At 35.8% G+C, this 21,028-nt stretch overlaps 1 protein-coding gene across 1 annotated transcript; it reads right to left on the reverse strand.

Moving 5' to 3' along the window:
- Nucleotides 1-1,425: 1,425 nt before the first annotated feature.
- On the reverse strand, nt 1,426-10,871 carry LOC129927385 (uncharacterized). Its single transcript, XM_056036257.1, has 3 exons — nt 10,582-10,871; nt 9,578-9,775; nt 1,426-3,240 (listed from the first exon to the last, which is right to left on the reverse strand). Exons 1-3 carry the CDS (start codon nt 10,839-10,841, stop codon nt 2,913-2,915), a joined length of 786 nt encoding a protein of 261 aa, XP_055892232.1. The 5' UTR covers nt 10,842-10,871; the 3' UTR covers nt 1,426-2,912.
- Between the last annotated feature and the right edge of the window lie 10,157 nt (nt 10,872-21,028).

Below are 21,028 nucleotides of genomic sequence, written 5' to 3' on the forward strand. Positions count from 1 at the left end.
CTGTTGGTAATACTGGTGGAAATATACCGCTGGGAATAGGGAAATATACTACTGGTTATAGGCCTACAGCTAGTTTTATTAATATGTACTGTTGTTATATGAAACAGATTTTTTTCTTAAGTATCTAACTCAGGCATGTCAAACATAACGTTTGCGGACCACAAGCGGCCCGATTGGCCACCACAACAATTATCAAAATAATCTTAAATTATTAAGCTGGACAATGAGGGATGACTCGGATGACAAGCTACTTGAATTGAAAAATAGTTTTGAAAGGCATCAAACAGTATTTGTTAAACTGAACAACGAGAGTCAGTCTGCAGTGAAAGCCAGCTACATTTTGTCAAACGTAATTGCCAGCCTTAGCAAATCATTTAGTGAAGGGGATTTTTAAGGAGTGTGTCCTTAAAGCTACCGAAGTAATTTGTCCAGAAAAGGTGAAAGTATTGAAAGAAATAACGTTAACTAGGAACAACGTGGCAGATAGAGTAGATGTCATTTCTGTCAGATTGGGTGAACAAATAAAGAATAAAAAAGCTGATTTTCAATTCTTTTCCTTAATTCTCGATAAGTCAGCTAATGTAACGGATGTAGCACAGTTGGTTATATTCATTAGGGCCTGCGACAGGAATTTTGAGATACATGAGGAACTACTTGAGCTCTGTTCTGTGCATAACACCACAACAAGCGAGGATGTTTTTAAAGAATTATAGCAGGTGATATTGAAGTACAATTTTGCATTTGCAGTTGATCTCATGGGTCACCTGCAAGACTTGAATTTGAAACTTCAAGGTAAAGACAAAATTGTCACAATTGCGTGTGTTGATGTGAAGTGCTTCAAGCAAAATTACAACTATGGATAAACCAAATATCAAGAGAAAATTTTGTTCACTTCTCAACGTGTCTGGAACTAAAAAGATTCAATACGGTTGCAACATTTGGTAAATATGTCCTACACCTGGAATCTTTAGGAAATGCTTTCAATGGCCACTTTTTGACTTCGTTTCATACGAGCAAGAATTTTCGTTGCTTGTATCTCCATTTTCATTTGCTCATGAAAATGCTGCTAATAATGTTGCTATATTTGCTAGCACTTATCTCTGTGAGAAGTTCTTTTTCATAAGGAAAGCAACAAAAAAAAAGTATCACTCTTCGAGATTATCTGATCAAAAATTGTCATCAGTGATGAAAGTGTCAGTGGCAAACAAACTTCAACCTGAGATTAATAAACTTGTATCACATGTCAAGCAATGAAAATAATGCGAAATCCTAGTAATCATTTATTAAGAAAATCGTACTACAAATTCAGCTAACTAAGGGACGGGCATTTCATTAATTATTGTATTCTTTTGTCGTTACAGTTTTCTACTAAAACTCTCTAGAAACGACCTTAGTGTCTCTCCAAATTCTAAGTGTCCCTGGGTGGGCTGTAATTACAAAAGACTTAACATCTCGATCAAAACACAGAAATTTTATTATGTTTCATGGCACATTTCACACGCTGATTTGTCTACAAAAGTACGTTCCAACTGATCTATGTATCACTTATAAATACACATACAGCCATCATTCCGTGACAATTGTACTGTTTTTAATTGACATAAACCTAGCATGCTGTTTTGCAACTGATTTTTGGTTACGGCCCCTCGGGTCATATTAAGTTTTAATACACCTTAATAAGTTTGGCATGCCTGATCTAGCTTGAACTTTGTCTTTGACGTGTCTTGCAGTCAATAATTAGGGTGGAGTCCGGAGATGAGAGAGTTAGTCTCGAGAGTTGCTACGGTAGGAAAATGTTTCCTAAAGAAGATAGTCCGTGTTGGACTAAGTAATTAACTGTTTTTGTTTTCCTTGATCTGATGACCCATATAAAGTAGGTGTGTTAAATAGTTGAACAAACTTCGTATTAACAAATTTAAATACGTTAGGTCTCCTTGGAGAGTATGCTATCGCTCCAATGTTAAATGGTAAGATGCTCCTGTCGTCAAAATGCAGATCTGGGGCTTGGGGATGTTCGCCAGCGATCCAACCCACTAGACTGCCTTCCCAACCACCCAGGGCAATATAGGAATATATATGTGATTTGTGACACTAGTTAACTGAAACTCCATACTGAAGTATTATAGTAGTAGGTGTAGATTAAAAATGTAAAAAAACTTGATATTATTTAAAACCAAGAAAGACATTAAGAATACTTTTAAAATATGGACAATACCTCCTTTATACAACTTATAGAACGACTTTTTGTCTCTTAATAAGTAGTGAATGTTAGGTAAAATAAAGGAATATTCTTAACCCAGTGACCTTACCCCTCCTCAAGTAAGAATCCCGGTTAAGCGACTGTATCGATCTACTAAACGTTTTCCAATGATCTAGAGACTAAGAAGACGATACGCAATTTGTTCTAAACATTAGTTTATTTAGCCTTTAAATCATTGATGGCTTACATCTGGAAATTTCCGAACGCAAAAGTCCTTTGCAGAACGCGATTGTCCTTTCAAAACCGATGATCGATATAGACCTAGATATAGTTCTCTAGCCAAATTTAAATTTAATTAATTTTTTTCTTGTAAAATGATAACGGTACAAACTAGAGTTTTTCCCGTGTGGCCCACGAGCTAGTAATTCTTTGCTCAGCGATATACAGCAACTGTTAAATTTCTAGAGAAATCGTCAAAGCCGTTTTTTGAGATCAGCGTCCAGATTCCACCCTCCACATTCTGACTTGATTAGAGGTATTGTTAAAAAAATAATAATATTTGACCCAGCTTCTCGCATTGATAATGCATAATATTTCAAATTTCGGTCTGTTAACCCATTGAGCCCAGCGATTAATTCCTTTAAAGTTGGCTTTATAATCTTGTCTTTGAAAATGTTGACTGATTAATGTCTCTAACAGCCGAAATATTTATTTATAGCAATAAATTGTTTTGACTATAAAAATGGGTCCCAGGAGCGCCGATCAGATTGACCGTCTGGAGTATGTAAGTGTTGACACTGAACAGTTGACACGACCTTGTTGGTGTGACCCAGTTGAAGGCCGTACAGTAGTAGTAAGATGACCTACGCGACAGACATTCGTGGAGGCAGTAATTTACGTGACTGAACGTCAGAGTGGCTGATGGCACCACGCCTGTCATTTGAGTGTCCTCTTTTCTGTTAAAGTAAATCTCTTCAGAGCTGGAACTACTCACAAAAACCTCGATCTCACACACGTTTAGGTACTCAACCACTTGAAGCCTGTAGAGAAAGAAATGTGTTTTAGAAACTGGGACTAAAGAAAACAAAAAAAAAAAACACAATTTAGTTCATACGAACGCATTATTATGCTTTTTTAGCGGCCCCCCGAAAAGGAAAAGCAGTTGTTTGTGGTCCCCTCGTCCGTATGCGACGCTCCGATCACAAAAGCTAAATACGATATTGAAAATCCAATTTAATGATATTTGCAGCTTGCAAAGTTTTGGTGCAAAATAGTTTTTGTTTTCTGAAAGTGAAGTTTTATTTCTAAAACTAAGTATATAGTTATATTAATTTTATTTAAATACGCCGATACATTAATGAAGAAAGATGATAATCTTAAATTTTATGTAAATATAATTAAACATGCGAATTGACAAAATAATATTATAAATGTATATATATATATATATATCTTATTTGTTAGCTTTCTGATGTATCGAATACTAATTTTGTACGAAAAATATTTTTATTTATTAAAAAAAAAACGAATAACCCATATTGTATACATGTATATGTTTACCCGTTTTTATTGCGAAATTTAATGGTCAAACTGTAACAGTCTTTTTTTTTTTTTTATTAGGCAAACAGACATATATATACACACTCTGTCTGTCTGCTACAGTTTTTGAACACGCTATTTCTTCCACTTCCCACTCTAGGGTCTAATTGAAACGTTATACAATTATTCATTGTTTCTAACAAAACATTAATCAATAAAAAAATTAATCAATGAATTAATTAATTTTTGTGTGTGTGTTGTTTTTTTTTAATCTAAAAAGGTCAATAAATCCTACATTATTAAGTTATATGGTTGTAAATGTGAATTATTCACCTATGATAACCTTTTTTTAAGTTGTTTTTTTTTTTAGTTTAGTTTATTTTTTGCTTGTGTTTTGTCATGTGACTAGTTTAAAATGTAGGCCTTTCTTTATTCTATTTTTTATATATTTATATAACATAGCAATCATACATAAAACACTGAACCATAATCTTCAAATACAAAAACAAAATTTAATAAAATACTCTGAAAGACACAAAGATAATGGCACATTCCTCGTCCTATATGCTAGGACAAATTTGTACAAATACTCCTTCTTCCCAAGTGCTATTAGAGCATGGAATGGGTTGCCTGAGCTAGCCAGGAAAACCAGTGACTTGGCAGAATTTAAGTCATTGGTTAATATGCATGACTAAATGCATGACGCGTAGGACGTAATCATCTTCTTTTTTGAAGTAACGTCTGTATTATATAAGATAAGATAAGATAAGACATTTCTCAAACTTAAGATTCTCTCATCGCATATATACAATCAATTCGTTATGTCCTGGACAAAACATTTCACAAATAAAATATACTCCTTCTTCTAAAATGAATAAATCCAGAAATCTGAACATTTGTAAATATATATTAAATAAAATAGCTTTAATCTACTTTTACAAACTAACAATATCACTGTTAAGATTTTATTTGATTTATAGGCTATTTTATAAACTGCAAGAAGAAACATGGCTATCTAATCGCAGAAGTTACCATCACTAACCCTATTGTCTTTTCTTGGAATCCCTGAAACCGACCCCGTAAATTAAAAAGTTAACCATGCCGCTCGTATAAATGTTTCAACAATTTGTTAAAGTGAAGTCCCTTTGTACTGCTAATTAAGTAATTCAATTTTGTGCCATATTTTTATGGTCCACTATATTTCCCCCCCCCCCCCCAAATAAAGCAGGAAATTTTTTTTTTTTAATTACTTTTTTTTTTACATTACTTTTTTATGTTTATTCAGTACTGAAGAGATTACATTGCCAACAACACATAAGACACTAACATAAGACACTAACATATGACACTAACATAAGACACTAACATAAGTTTACGGTTTGCACAACAGTTCATATTACAGCCATTCACAAACTGTCCAAACTTGACGATCACTGGGTTGTCCATTTTTCATTGTTGTAGACGAACGAAGTTATTGGGGTTGTTTCGGAAGGATCTGTCCTTATTTCCTATGGAAGCCCAAAAGTTCCAAGAAATATAAATGTTTTTGTTGGAGCGATTGAATTTCTGAAACTGTTATAAACCACAAAGGGAGCTAATCAACACAAAAAATTGTTCGTGTACATCACTCAGTCATAAGTCCCACGCCATTGTATACAGGCGGCAGTTTTGAGTCCACAGTCTCACGCCAAACAATATATTAAACAATTTAATATAACAAATAAATCTTACTCTTCCTAGCTTGCAAAAGTCTGAATAATTTTTTAATGAATTCTATTTCCCATTGCCACTTGTTCAAGAGACAACATTACCAAATTAGTAAGTCATAAATTTGTCCTTGTCATTGTTGATCGCCAGTAATTCTCGTTCAACATTAGCCTAAAGAAACGTCGTTCGCATGTAGCTAGACTTACCTCCCTTGTCAGAAATATGCGACCAAGATGACGATATTTTTGGATTGATCTTATCGAACTTTTTAACTGAAAATGTGACAAATTATGTGAAATCATCTTTAATTCCTATCCATGTCGATAGAAGCACTATCTAGATTGACTTCCATTTAATAGTTGAGAAGGCGACAAAATTGTCTGCCACATCATAAAATTTTTCAATCGGGTGATTATTTCTTAAACAATCCGGTCCAAAGAAGCGCTTTCTTGCATGTTATTTAGAATCTTTATCATTTTGGCCTTGCATCTGTTTCTAATGTTTCTGCACTAACTCCCAGATCTGAGAGCGCGATTTCGACAAAGTAATACTGGCTTCAGCGATATCCTTCCCATTTGGTAGTTAAAATGTCTTTATATACACTTTATAGCTTTTATTTTAAAAGCGCAATGTCCAATTGATAGTCCTTTTTAAGGTAAACTTGCTAGTTGTTAATTTCTGTTAATACAAGGGACTTAAAAAACCCAAGGTAGGTGAAAAAATAAAAATTCTGCCTGTTTTAACTGAAGTACAAAAATTTCCATCTGTACTTCGAAATATCTCTAAAGTCTCTATAACTTTTATAAAGGTTGATATAGTATTTGAATAGCAGTTTCACTAACTCGAAGACATTGTCTCGATTCTGTTCTTTTAATTCTTCTTCAACTCGCTTGAGATGTCAATGGAATGCCTGATTCTGATTTTAGAGAAAAAGAATAATTCCCAAGATTCTCTCCATTTGTGTCCTCTTGTTTAATTGAATCTTGAGTCTTGCTGTCGATACTGTTCCCTATTCGCAGGCAAACTTCAAGCTCCCTCCAATCGATGACTGAATGAGAACTCTTCTGTCTCTTGGATTTCAATTTTTTGGGCAATAACCTCCAGCAGTCATTGAGTCCATTCATATTGTGTTCCAAAAAATTATGGTCCACTATATTATCTTACATTCGTCAATCACAGCAAGACCATGGCAATGATGGCATGAATAGTTCTTATATTGTGTATCAACATAGTTAAACAAAGATACTTACATTTAAGCATCTAAGAATTTAGATCTAGACTATCCTTTCAAAATGCCACTTGGTCTTTAATACTGCTATTAACCTGACACAAACTCTATTTGTAATCTTGTTTTTCTTTGCGAAAAAAAAAAGGATGACAGCAATTCAAATATTGAAAACCAATACTGATTGAAACATCTAATTTAACTTAAAATATCGTGGAGCATTCACCACCCGATTTCACAAAAATATACATCTCCATGAAATGACTTAGATTACATTGCTTTACAAGGACAAAAGCAAAAAAATATATACACTTCATCAGCTAAAAACATAAGAAAATACTCTTGATTCTGTACATTCTCAAATAGGTACAGCAACTACTAAGCTTTAAAAAAAGCTTTTAAATACACATGTAGATAACATGTACTTATATAGACATTAGTAAATGAAAGTAATTCAAATCGTTATCCTTATACTTTTTGTAGGTATGTCCTTAGCCACACATTTTGTAGGTATGTCCTTAGCCACACATTTTGTAGGTATGTCCTTAGCCACACATTTTGTAGATATGTCCTTAGCCACACATTTTGTAGATATGTCCTTAGCCACACATTTTGTAGATATGTCCTTAGCCACACATTTTGTAGGTATGTCCTTAGCCACACATTTTGTAGGAATGTCCTTTGTCACACATTTTGTAGATTTGTCCTTAGCCACACATTTTGTAGGTATGTCCTTAGCCACACATTTTGTAGATATGTCCTTTGTCACACATTTTGTAGGTATGTCCTTTGTCACACATTTTGTAGGTATGTCCTTTGTCATACATTTTGTAGGAATGTCCTTTGTCACACATTTTGTAGGTATGTCCTTTGTCACACATTTTGTAGGTATGTCCTTTGTCACACATTTTGTACGTATGTCCTTAGCCACACATTTTGTAGGTATGTCCTTTGTCACACATTTTGTAGGTATGTCCTTTGTCACACATTTTGTAGGTATGTCCTTAGTCACACATTTTGTAGGTATGTCCTTAGCCACACATTTTGTAGATATGTCCTTTGTCACACATTTTGTAGGTATGTACTTTGCCACACATTTTGTAGATATGTCCTTTGCCACACATTTTGTAGGTATGTCCTTAGTCACACATTTTGTACGTATGTCCTTAGCCACACATTTTGTAGATATGTCCTTTGCCACACATTTTGTAGGTATGTCCTTAGTCACACATTTTGTAGGTATGTCCTTTGTCACACATTTTGTAGATATGTCCTTTGCCACACATTTTGTAGGTATGTCCTTAGTCACACATTTTGTACGTATGTCCTTAGCCACACATTTTGTACGTATGTCCTTAGTCACACATTTTGTAGGTATGTCCTTTGTCACACATTTTGTAGGTATGTCCTTTGTCATACATTTTGTAGGTATGTCCTTTGTCACACATTTTGTAGGTATGTCCTTTGTCACACATTTTGTAGATATGTCCTTTGCCACACATTTTGTAGGTATGTCCTTAGTCACACATTTTGTACGTATGTCCTTAGCCACACATTTTGTAGATATGTCCTTTGTCACACATTTTGTAGGTATGTACTTTGCCACACATTTTGTAGGTATGTCCTTTGTCACACATTTTGTAGGTATGTCCTTTGTCACACATTTTGTAGGTATGTCCTTTGTCACACATTTTGTAGGTATGTCCTTTGTCACACATTTTGTAGGTATGTACTTTGTCACACATTTTGTAGGTATGTACTTTGTCACACATTTTGTAGGTATGTCCTTTGTCACACATTTTGTAGGTATGTACTTTGTCACACATTTTGTAGGTATGTACTTTGTCACACATTTTGTAGGTATGTCCTTTGTGACACATTTTGTAGGTATGTCCTTTGTCACACATTTTGTAGGTATGACTATTGTCACACATTTTGTAGGTATGTCCTTTGTCACACATTTTGTAGGTATGTCCTTTGTCACACATTTTGTACGTATGTCCTTTGTCACACATTTTGTAGGTATGTACTTTGTCACACATTTTGTAGGTATGTACTTTGTCACACATTTTGTAGGTATGTCCTTTGTGACACATTTTGTAGGTATGTCCTTTGTGACACATTTTGTAGGTATAACTATTGTCACACATTTTGTAGGAATGTCCTTTGTCACACATTTTGTAGGTATGTCCTTGTCACACATTTTGTAGGAATGACCTTTGTCATACATTTTGTAGGAATGTCCTTTGCCACACATTTTGTAGATATGTCCTTGGCCACACATTTTGTAGGAATGTCCTTTGTCACACATTTTGTAGATATGTCCTTTGTCACACATTTTGTAGATATGTCCTTTGTCACACATTTTGTAGATATGTCCTTTGTCACACATTTTGTAGATATGTCCTTTGCCACACATTTTGTAGATATGTCCTTTGTCACACATTTTGTAGGTATGTCCTTTGTCACACATTTTGTAGGTATGTCCTTAGTCACACATTTTGTAGGTATGTCCTTTGTCACACATTTTGTAGGTATGTACTTAGCCACACATTTTGTAGGTATGTCCTTTGCCACACATTTTGTAGGTATCTTATCTGCAACACAGTTTAAACGTATCAATCACAGTTTGAAAGTATCTCCTCTGTTACAAAATGTATCCCCACTTGTACACGGCCTCAGGCAGTGACCTTCGTTGCCTCAGGCCACCCAACAGACTCATGATGTAGTAAGCCAATGTTTCTGAACGCACTTCCTGGCGTGTGCAGAACAATAGCAATACCATCAACTAAACTTGGTAGTTAAACAGTTATAAAGTCAAGAAAATTACGATAAACAAGTACAGTCATACTAAGTACATTGTAGCACTAGTACCAGCTTTAGACTGCATATTTTTTCCCACTTACCTTAATACAAGACGCACGTATCTGCCAACAATGGGAGCTGTACAGTTGTAGGTGAACGTTCCAAGCCCTGGTGCAGACGTCTGGTGGTAGCAGACATGACCAGATATGTCAGGAAAGTTTGGAAGTTGTCTAGGATCTTGTTCAAATACATCAATATCAAAATTCTGTAGCCTCATACCATACACCCAATTATCTTGTCTACAAGAGTAATATTAAACAAGTCAAATAAATATTTTAAAAAATTACTTTTTAGAAAGCTTATATCAACTCTGTCTGTCTGTGTGTCTGTCTGTGTGTCTGGCCAAAAGTTTGTATCGTTATTTCTCCGACACTTAATCTCGGATCGAACTGAGATTTCGCAACATTTTTCCTTTAACTTGACAACACAAGAATCAATAAAGAAAATTAACCAATTAATTGATTAATTTTTGGTAATAAATTACTTTGTTAGGTGTGTCAAACAAGGGAAAGAAAATGTACTTGACTGAACTGATGGTATAAGCTTAGTCCCATTTATATGAGGATGCTGTCTGAGGCTTAGTGGACACAAACATGAAATAGAATTGTCCTTAGCCACACTCTAACTCTACAATCTTCCATGTTCATAAACTATTCTCTAGTAGAGTGGTTAACGCGTGGGCTTGAGAATGCTTTAGCTCACAAGTTCGAATTCAGGTTGTTCCCTCTTTTAACTTTTTTTTATAAATACTTTTTTATTTTTAGTCTAGTCTTGATCTATTAGAAATTTAATTAGCAGACTAATCCAAACTAAATGATACAATTACACTTAATATAAGATTTGTATTTTTAAAGCAAGAAAAACATTTTTAAAATACTTTTAAAAAAACATCAACAAAGCTTATATTAATCGTACTTGTATCATTAACGAAAATAGATCTGTGTGATTAGAAATACACCTCCAGTTCCAGAGAAACGGGTTTAAAAACAAGTCAGATTAATAGAAATAAATCTGTTCATTATTTCTAACGAAGAATTGTTGTTACCTGTTTGTTATTCTGACTTGCTCCACGGTGAACTGACCACGCAAGTCCACCATCCACCACGGCACTTTATGCTGGAGGGTGATTTGACAATATCCGTGAAACGCATTGGAGTCATTGTTACCGTCTACGGCCTTATAGGCTTCATCAGTCATGTAGGTGTCGATCTGGACAGCAGGTTTGAACAGTGCAGCGTTGTACAGACCGACAATACACGTAACAGCAGAGGTCATCTGTAGAACGCACAACATCCGTGGAGGCATTGTGGCTTAAGTCTAGTACTAATTAATAGATCAAATCGATGTGTCATACATCCTCATAACATGTATCTAAAGGGTTGGGTCTGCTGGAACCTTATCGATTTGTCTTATCTTTATAATTGTCGGCGTTGTTTGACCTAATATCAGTGATTCTCAGATTGTAATATCAGTGATTCTCAGATTGTAATATCAGTGATCTGATAAAAATAAACAACTACTAGCAAAATATTTTTTTTAACTTTAAAAAAAGCTTACGTACGAAAAAAAAAACCGCACAATAGCTGCTATATCTCTCAATATCTCCCTTTTTTGTATATTAAACAAAAGTATTAATAATTACCACAATTTAATTGACTAATTAGGTTTTTTTTTATTTTATTCATTCATATATAATCTTCGAAAAAAAAATAATTGCGAAAATTTCAATTAGATCCGGAAATTGGAATTGGGGAGAAATAACGTGTACAAGATTTGTACCAGAAAGACAGACAGGAAGAGGAATTACTAACTTGCGCTTCGCAGATGACATTGATGACCTACCAGGGACAGAAACGAACTAGCTGACGTGGTGGTGCGCATTGACAAGACTTCTGCAGCATACGGTATGCAAATAAATGCCGAAAGAAACAAAATTATGACCAATAACAGGGCTTTAAAATGGGCATCAGTCTTGGAGGTGAAAAGCTGACTAGTGTTAGCAGCTTCAATTACCTTAGAGCTATTGTCTCCGGAAATGAAACCTGAACTATTGGCACGAATAGCACAGACCACAGCAGCCCTTTCAAAACTTAAAATAATATGGAAAGACAAAGGCTTAGCCCTCGGCACCAAAATCAGACTGATGCACTCTCTGGTCATGACCACATTTTTATATGCGTGTGAGTCTTGGACGCTGGCTGCAGAACTAGAGAGGTGGATCCTAGCAATGGAATTGAGATGCTACAGAAGGATCCTAGGTATCACATTCAGACATCACAAACCAAGAGATTAGAAACAGGGTTACTGCAGCGAGTGGACCCCATGATGACCTGCTAACTGTCACACAAAAACGCAAGCTTAAAATCTATGACCATATTAAAAGATATTCGGGGCCTGCAAAGACCTTCCTTCAGGGAACAGTATTAAGAAAAAGAAGACGAGGCAGACAGAGAAAACGGTGGTAGGACAACATAAAAGAATGGACGGGCCTGTCATTAAAAGAGGTTCTAACTAAAGCAAAAGACAGAGAGGAATGGAGAAAGACGGTCGACGCGTCTTGCATGGTGCCCCAATGGTCCAATAGTCTAAGGGATATGTAAAAAAAAAAAGGTAAAAGACAGACGGAGTAAGATGATATAAAAGATGATATAAGCTTTGTCATGACAAACTAATTATGTTGAAAACTGATAGGTAGTAGATGTGAAGAAGTTCAAGTTTGTACTAGTCAAAACTCTGGCCGCAAATAGGAGAAACTTCTCAATACTGTCAAGAGACTTGAGCTGAGCTGGTTTGGTCAGATTCGTTAGACAAGACTCACTGTGAAAACCATTCTTCTAGATACAACGATAATTTAAAAAAAAAAAGCTAGATGATTAGAGTGGAATTATAGACCGACCCATTTTTTGATTTTCTGCTAACAATAGCTGATGATTCAATGATGACAAAATCTGGTTATGTAAGCTTTTACACCACAATTAGAACGCCACATGAAGAAAATGCTAGAAATTTAAACTATATTTAAAAGGAACATAAGTATATTTTAAAATATATAACTATTCAGACAATTTTATCGTTATGTAGATAAAACTTATTTACATTTTTTTTTCTCAAAATTAAAAAAAAAAAAGTATGCTCAACTAGAGTTTCAATCTTACTGTTTTTGTCATGTGAAATCCGATGTGATACCAAAATGCCAATCAGAACATACTAAAATAAATAAAAAAATTATACACACTTTTAGTCAAAGTTGCTTCGTAAAAAAAAAAAAAAATGTTTTTTTTTTTTTTTTGCAACGATATCTTTAAAATGTTAAACTTTACAAGAATAAAAGACATTTTCTATAATTTAAAACATTATTAGTATAGGTAAAGACAATGTTTCATGCGGAAACCATAGTTGACCGTTCAAAGTCAAAGTCCAGTAATATTTATATAAATTAAAAAATAGGTTACATCCTTTTCCAGCAGTTCTTTCTACCTTTGGAGAATTGACCTTTCTGTCGTATTTTCGTAGTACAATGATATAGAGGGCTTTCTCGATTTTTAAAGAACAAAATTGTGCATATATTTTTTTTTTTAATCTTTTTTAATATGATTATTCAAAATTGCATAAATATAATAAAACTATTTTAAATTTCTATATTAATATTAATGACACAAAAACATATTTGTACTGTCCTGTTCCGTAATAAAATGTTCAACAATTTAGTATTGTAATTTTCAATAGAAAACCAATATTACGTTTAATGGCTTTGTTGTATAAAAAAGAATTATAGAACACTTCGTTTCATTGCACACAAAGCTAGAAAGAATCCATGTTTCGTCGATTGGCACATGTCCTCGTACATGCGTCTTCAACAGAGAACAATAGCCATGATGTCTACAGCCGGAAAATAGGACGAATTTCTGACGTATCTTATTACTTGTCGTGAGAGACCATGAATGAAATTTTTGCTTTTGACGATGTAAAACCATTTGAACTACTAAAAAAAATAAAATTTTATGCCAAGACATTGACCCATTTAATCAAGTGAGATTTCAACGTATGGAAATGTTCAAAAATGTCTTGAGATAATATAATCATATACTCTTAACAGCCGCTTGGAAGGCAATTCGGACATACACATTTCCTCACGATATGTCGTTCTAACATGTCTGGTTCCCCATTGCTGGAACTATATAGACTTGGCAAAAATTACATTTATCTAAGCTTAATCCAATTTAAGATAAACTAATATAAATATCCATAGCAGTGCTGCAAAAATGCATTCTCTCCTCGTCACAGGATAATACGACGTGGCAACGAGCCATACTGCCCACAGGCTGTGACGTTGTATGTCAGTGTTGAAGCCCCCTATAACGAAGGTAACTAGGCGAGGTTTTACATGCTTCCACAATGAGCTCAGAAAACACAACTCGACAAATAACTGGCATGTAAAATACGTGCCTGCATCGGAGACCCTCACATGTACCCCCTCAGTTTGGAAGACAAATATTTAATGGCTGAGCAGCCACAAGAAATACTGCATTCCTCACTAATCTTCGGACTCGAAGACAAGCCTTATTATTATTATTATTATTATTATGTTAGAAATGAACGAGTAGTCATTCTCTGGCGCTGCCAGGGTCGAGTTTCGCTAAAGAGAAACAAAATTCATCGTAGTCCCTTTAACAGTTTCCACTGAGGAATTTTCTGGTGATGTGGCAGGTCTGCAGCAGTACCGCCCTCTGACAGGCAACGAAGATGTTCCTAGGAATGTTAAGGGCCTTGAAGGTGTCTGTGAGGTCAGTTGTTATTATCCCCTCGGTTGATATAACAATGGGGTATATTGTTATTTTGGAGTTTTTGCCTATAACCTGGTAGAGGTTTATCATCACAAATGTTAACACGGAAGAACGATTTGATAATGTCTATATTCATTTCTCTCGTCCATTTGATCCTTTTGGCTCCTCTTGTTCTACCACCAACAGCACCTCTCAATTGTGTGGGGTGCGAGTCAGGGAGTAGACCGACCTCTTGTGTTTGGTCATGAGGTTGTGAATTACCCTCAGTAAACACTCGACTCATTGGTGAATAATATTTACCGCCTAATTTATTTCATATTCATCGCTGTCCTGGAAGAAGCAATGGGTCCGTTCTATTTCCTCAAAATTCAAAAATGAAGATCAGAGAGAAGGAAAACACGCCATAGCTTCCGGCGGCCATTATTATTATTATGTTAGAAATGAACGAGTAGTCATTCTCTGGCGCTGCCAGGGTAGAGTTTCGCTAAAGAGAAACAAAATTCATCGTAGTCCCTTTAACAGTTTCCACTGAGGAATTTTCTGGTGATGTGGCAGGTCTGCAGAAGTACCGCCCTCTGACAGGCAACGAAGATGTTCCTAGGAATGTTAAGGGCCTTGAAGGTGTCTGTGAGTTCAGTTGTTATTATCCCCTCGGTTGATATAACAATGGGGTATATTGTTTTTTTGGACAATTTCCATAGACGCTTAATCTCCAAGCCTAGGTTCCCATATTTTCTCTGTTTTTCTATCTCAGTTTTTCTTAAATTATGAGACAGTGGTACGGCGATATCGATAATGGTAGCGGTTTTTTCTTTTTTATCGATGAACAGCAGATCCGGGCGATTGAAATCTACCGTTTTGTCGGTCAGAATAGGCCTATCCCAGTACAGCAGATGTTCAGTAGACTCGAGAACCTCTTGCGGAGAGTATTTATAATAAGGGGGAGTGTCCTTACCGATCAATTTGTACGTCAAAGCCAGGTGTTGGTGTATTAACTTTGCAACTTGGTTATGGCGACCTAGGTAGGCTGATTCTGATAGGGCTGGACATCCTGCCATAATGTGTTCAATCGACTCGCCCACATTTCCACATTTTCGGCATTTGTCGACAACATTGAGTTTCAGGATATGCTTCTCGTAATTTTTTGTCCTGATTACTCTGTCCTGTATTGCTGTAACAAAGCCTTCTGTTTCAGGGTAGAGATGACCTGCTTTGAGCCATGTTAAGGAAGCAGCCTTGTCGATGTTGTCCCCATGTAATGAAGCCGGAAATTTTCCGTGGAGTGTTTTTTCTTCCCATTGGCGAATCTCATGCCCTACGTCGTCCAAACCGATATTGACATCAGCATTGTGTAGGTTCAGAGGGGTTGCATCGGAGTCGTATTTCCGTAGGAAGGAAACTAATTTGTTGCTGGAGGCGAGCAGTTTTGATCGTATTTTTAAAACTTGCATCTTACACAATTTGAAGATGTTCTGCAATCCACGACCCCCATCCTTCCTGGGCAGGTATAACCTTATGGTGGAGGACTTGGGGTGTAGGCATCGAAACTTGGTTAGTAATTTTCTAGTGAGTCTGTCAATGTCATGTAGGTCGGTGTCAGTCCATTTGATCACACCGAACGTGTAAAGGAGCACAGGGACGGCCCAGCTGTTAATTGCAGTGATGAGATTACTGCCAGACAGTTTGGTGTTGAGGATTTTATTAACTCTTTGCCTATATTTGCCAAGAAAGTCCTCTTTTAATTTCTTATGGTTTATCTTGGCATTCTGGTTTATTCCAAGATATTTATAAATAGAGGCGGAGTTCAATTCCTCGATGCCTTCAAATTCAATGTTGGTGTTCGTTGCCTTGCCCTTTTTAATGCTTATGATGCCACACTTGTCCAGGCCAAAAGACATACAGATATCGTCACTAAAGCATTTTACCGTTTTGATTAAGGTGTGTAATTTTTGCTCGGTTTCTGCATATAGCTTTAGATCATCCATGTATAATAAGTGGGACACACATTTTGTACATTTAGTGTCAACCCTAAAACCGTTTGTAGAGTCTTGGAGTAATGTAGATAGAGGATTAATCGCTAGGCAGAACCAGAGTGGAGATAGTGAGTCACCCTGGTATATACCTCTTCTTATGTGCACAGAACCTAGTTTATCACGATTTAGGTGCAGGTTTATCTTCCAATCATCCATACAGACTTTCAATAGTTGTTTTATTCTTGGGTTGATTCTATGGATGTCCAGGGTTTTTAATAGCCAATCATGCGGAACTGAATCGATTATTATTATTTTAATAAGAAAAAAATAAAATAAAGTAGTTCCTTTTGTATAAGAATGTTTCTCAAACTAAATTTTAAATAACTGAGGTACAGAAGTCCAAACATATTTTGCAATTTTTGTTTTTAACATCCTGTCTGTCTGTCTGGTACAAATCGTAAATACGTTATATCTCCCACTTCCCATTCTCGTATCAAGTTGAAACTTTACACCATTATTCATTGTCCTGACAAATCATGAAACATGTATTTAAAAAATCAATCCATCAATTAGCGGTAATTAGTTATTTTAATTGAAATTTAAAAGGGGAAATTAATCAGTATTGAGATATATAGCTGTAAATGTGTTGTTATTTCCCTTATGTACCTTTTTTTAAAAGGTATTTTCTTTAGTTAATGTTGCTTAGCAGGCTATGTTGTTGTTATTTCATAACGATTTCAAAACTTTTATTTGACCCATATTTTTTTTAACTAAAATATATCTGCATCTCTAAAAGGTTTGAGAAGCACTGTACATTAAACTGTCAGGAAGATAGGATGACCATGTTTTACACCTGCATATTCAATATTGAAACAACTTTTCATTAGGCTTGAATAATTGATTTTTCTCTTCATTACAATACCTCTTATCAAGTCACAATTCTCTAGTGTAGGCAAAAGGTGGGTAGAAAAGACTCTATCGATTTTTCTAGAAATTTGACAATGGATGTATATCGTTAAGAATAGAATAGCTAGCTTGTGGCCCACACTGGTATGTTCATTATATGGACATCTAGATGAAGCACTAGACTATATATCAAAATCAAAGACCACGAATTTGAAAATGTCCAAACTTTCAAAATATCTAGGAAGTGCAATTGATTTCAAAAATGAACTATTAACAGAAATAAAGTAAAGAATAGCAGGAGGCAACAGAGAATTCTATAGCACCCATCATTTACTTAAGAGCAAAATAATTTCAAGGAAAACCAAGAAAAAAATATAAAAAACCATAATAAGACCAGCAGCAATGTATGCAAGTGAGACCTGCACACAGACTAAGACATCTGAAAATGTACTTAATTCTTGGGAATGAAAATTTCTTAGGAAAATCTATGGTGCCAGGTTGAAACAGGGTGGAGGACACGCACTAACCATGAGATATATCACTTGTATGAAGACCCACCAATAGTGACCGAAATAAAAAAAAGAACAGACTACGTTGGGCAAGTCACTTTGAAAGAATATCAGATAACAGAGGAGCGAAAATCGTATGCAGGAAAAAAACAAAAGGCAGGCGACCCAAAGGCAGACCCCTAATGTGGAAGCAGATCTGCAACAGCTTGGGTTAGGGCGTGGAGAGAAAAGGCCCAGGAGAGACCTGAATGGAACTTTTGAAAGGATGTGTTGTGTTGAAGCAGGACATAGCCCTCCAGTGGCTGTAGTGCCACTGGGATGGATGGATGGGCTAGACCAAAAGTTCTGATTTAGAACTCTTAATATCTAGTCTAGATCTACAATGTAGATGTAATCTATATTAGATTTACGTATAAAAATATACCCTACGCTTATAAACTTCAATCAAATTGAAGCGACTTTAAACGTACTCTGTTATGGCATAATTACGGTAATATGGCTGACTACGCCAAGTTGGCTCTAGCTCTTTCTCTCCGTAATTTTTATCTGCGTTTCGATAGTATTTATTAGTTTGGCTCATTTTCATTTCACTATCCTGTTATGATTAAATTAATTTTGTGTGTTTGTTATCATAAAATTTTAGATTTCATATTAAATTGTAGGAGAAAGCATGCTCTTTTTACACAACACAAATTTAAGTTATGAATCCAAAAATCAATTTAGTTTAATATGAGTCAAATCAACGTTGGCATCGTAAATTAGGAGAGAAAGAGCTAGGACTTAGATATAACTTTCTAGCCAAATTTATATTTATTTTTTTACTTTGAAAAATTATAACGGTCAAGCTTGAGTTTTCTCCATGTGGCCATCGTTGGGAGCCTCTGAGTCCACCCAGCTTTAATGGGTACCTGACATTAGTTGGGGAAATGTAAAGGCGGTTGGTCGATGTGCTGGTCACATGACATCCTCGTTAACCGTTGGCCACAGAAACAGATGACCTTTACATCATCTGCCCTATAGACCATAAGGTCTGAAAGGGGAACTTTTACTTTTTGCACCAACAAAAGTTCCCATAAAGTAAATGAACAAAATATTTTTTGTGCTTGTCCTTCTCAAACTTATGCTAAAACAAGAAACTAAAATATTTCAGTTATTTGACACAAATAACATATTTTTAAGAAAGCCTTTATAAATCATTGTATATTATAAATAAATTATCCCTTAGTCTGTTGAACCATTGGGGCACCACACATGATCTTTTAACTTTCTTTCTCCATTCCACTCTGTCTTTTGTCTTGAATAAAATTCTTTCAACGAGAGGCCCTCTTTATATGTTATCTTTCCATCGCTTTCTTTCTGTCTGCCTCTTTTTTCTTTTTCCTGGTACTGTGTCCTAAAGGAAGGTCTTTGCGAGCCCCGGAGGACGTTGTGATATTGCCATAAAGTGGAAGTTTTGATTTATTTTTACTGTAGTTAGCAGACCATAGTGAGACCCAATAGCCAATGTAAAGCTGTTTCTAATTTCTTCCTTTGTATTGAGTTCTTTGTATGTTATCCCCTAGGATCTTTCTTTGTTTCGAATGTAATAACAACTCGAGCTAATCGGGAATCTATTGCATTGATATAAACATCCTTTTCAACTTTTAAAAGTATTTTTAAGTATTTTGTTATGGACATGAAAGAAGTCATTAACTATTAAATACTTTTGGCTGCACGTCAAGACAGAACGTTATCAGACACTAAAGGTTCAGTTCAATAATAAATCATCATGTAAAGTACAGTTAATTGATTTTTTTTTTCGTTGAATTGTTGTTTTTTTCATAGAAATGACGGCGTTAAGTTGTATGGTCACTTCAACATTGACATAGGTAAAGCGTCCGTTTTTTTTTAAAAAAATGGAGTGTAGCCATAAAAGAGAGAGAAAGTGAGCGAGAGTGAGCGAGAGTGAGAGAGAGTGAGAGAAAATGAGAGAAAGTGAGAGAGAGAGAGTGAAAGAAAGTGAGAGAGAATGAGAGAAAGTGAGAGAGAGAGTGAAAGAAAGTGAGAGAAAGTGAGAGAGAGTGAGAGAAAGTGAGAGAGAGTGAGAGAAAGTGTGAGAGAGTGAGAGAAAGTGAGAGAGAGTGAGAGAAAGTGAGAGACAGTGAGAGAAAGTGAGAGAGAGTGAGAGAAAGTAAGAGAGAGGGAGAGAAAGTGAGAGAGAGTGAGAGAAACTCAGAGAGAGTGAGAGAAAGTGAGAGAGAGTGAGAGAAAGTGAGATAGGGTGAGAGAAAGTGAGAGAGAGAAACTCAGAGAGAGTGAGAGAAAGTGAGAGAGAGTGAGAGAAAGTGAGATAGGGCGAGATAAAGTGAGAGAGAGTGAGAGAAAGTGAGAGAGTGAGAGAAAGTGAGAGAGAGTGAGAGAAAGTGAGAGAGAGTGAGAGAAAGTGAGAGAGAGTGAGAGAGAGTGAGAGAGAGTGAGAGAAAGTGAGATAGGGTGAGAGAAAAAGAGAGAGAGTGAGAGAAAGTGAGAGGGAGTGACAGAAAGTGAGAGAAAGTGAGAGAGAGTGAGAGAAAGTGAGAGAGAGTGAGAGAAAGTGAGAGAGAGAGAGTGAGAGAAAGTGAGAGTGAGAGAAAGTGAGAGAGAGTGAGAGAAACTCAGAGAGAGTGAGAGAAAGTGAGAGAGAGAGTGAACGTGAGAGAGAGTGAGAGAAAGTGAGATAGAGTGAGAGAAAGTGAGAGAAAGTGAGAGAGAGTGAGAGAAAGTGAGAGAGTGAGAGAGAGTGAGAGAGGGTAGAGAGAGTGAAAGAAAATAAGAGAGAGTGAGAGAAAGTGAGAGAGAGTGAGAGAAAGTGAGAGAGTGAGAGAAAGTGAGAGAGGGTGAGAGAGAGTAAGAGAGAGTGAGAGAGAGTGAGAAAGATGGGGGAGAGATATGAAATATAACATACAATGAAAGAGTGGAAGAGAAACATAATACAAAGAATGATAGACAAGAGAAACTTATTAAACGAGACATCAAACTGGTGTAAGGAAGTGGACTGAGACATTCCAGGACATGACAGGAAGGAGTTGGATGAGAAAACAAAAAAACTGCAAATTTTCAGCTTGATTCGAGATTGGGTGTGGGAGAAATCACGTGTACAAACCTTTTACCAGACAGACAGAGATACAGACAGATTGAGCTGATATCAGCTTTGTAAAAAGAAATATTCAAGTAGTAATGAATCTATTGTACAAAAACGTAGATCGAAGGATGGGATGGCAAATAGCAATCACTCACCTAATGGATTTTCAAAAAAGCAAAATATAAAACATACATTTAAAAAAAAAAGGCAAAGCTTATGT

Source organism: Biomphalaria glabrata, chromosome 7, assembly GCF_947242115.1.
Source record: "Biomphalaria glabrata chromosome 7, xgBioGlab47.1, whole genome shotgun sequence".
Classification (NCBI taxonomy): Eukaryota; Metazoa; Mollusca; class Gastropoda; family Planorbidae; genus Biomphalaria; species Biomphalaria glabrata.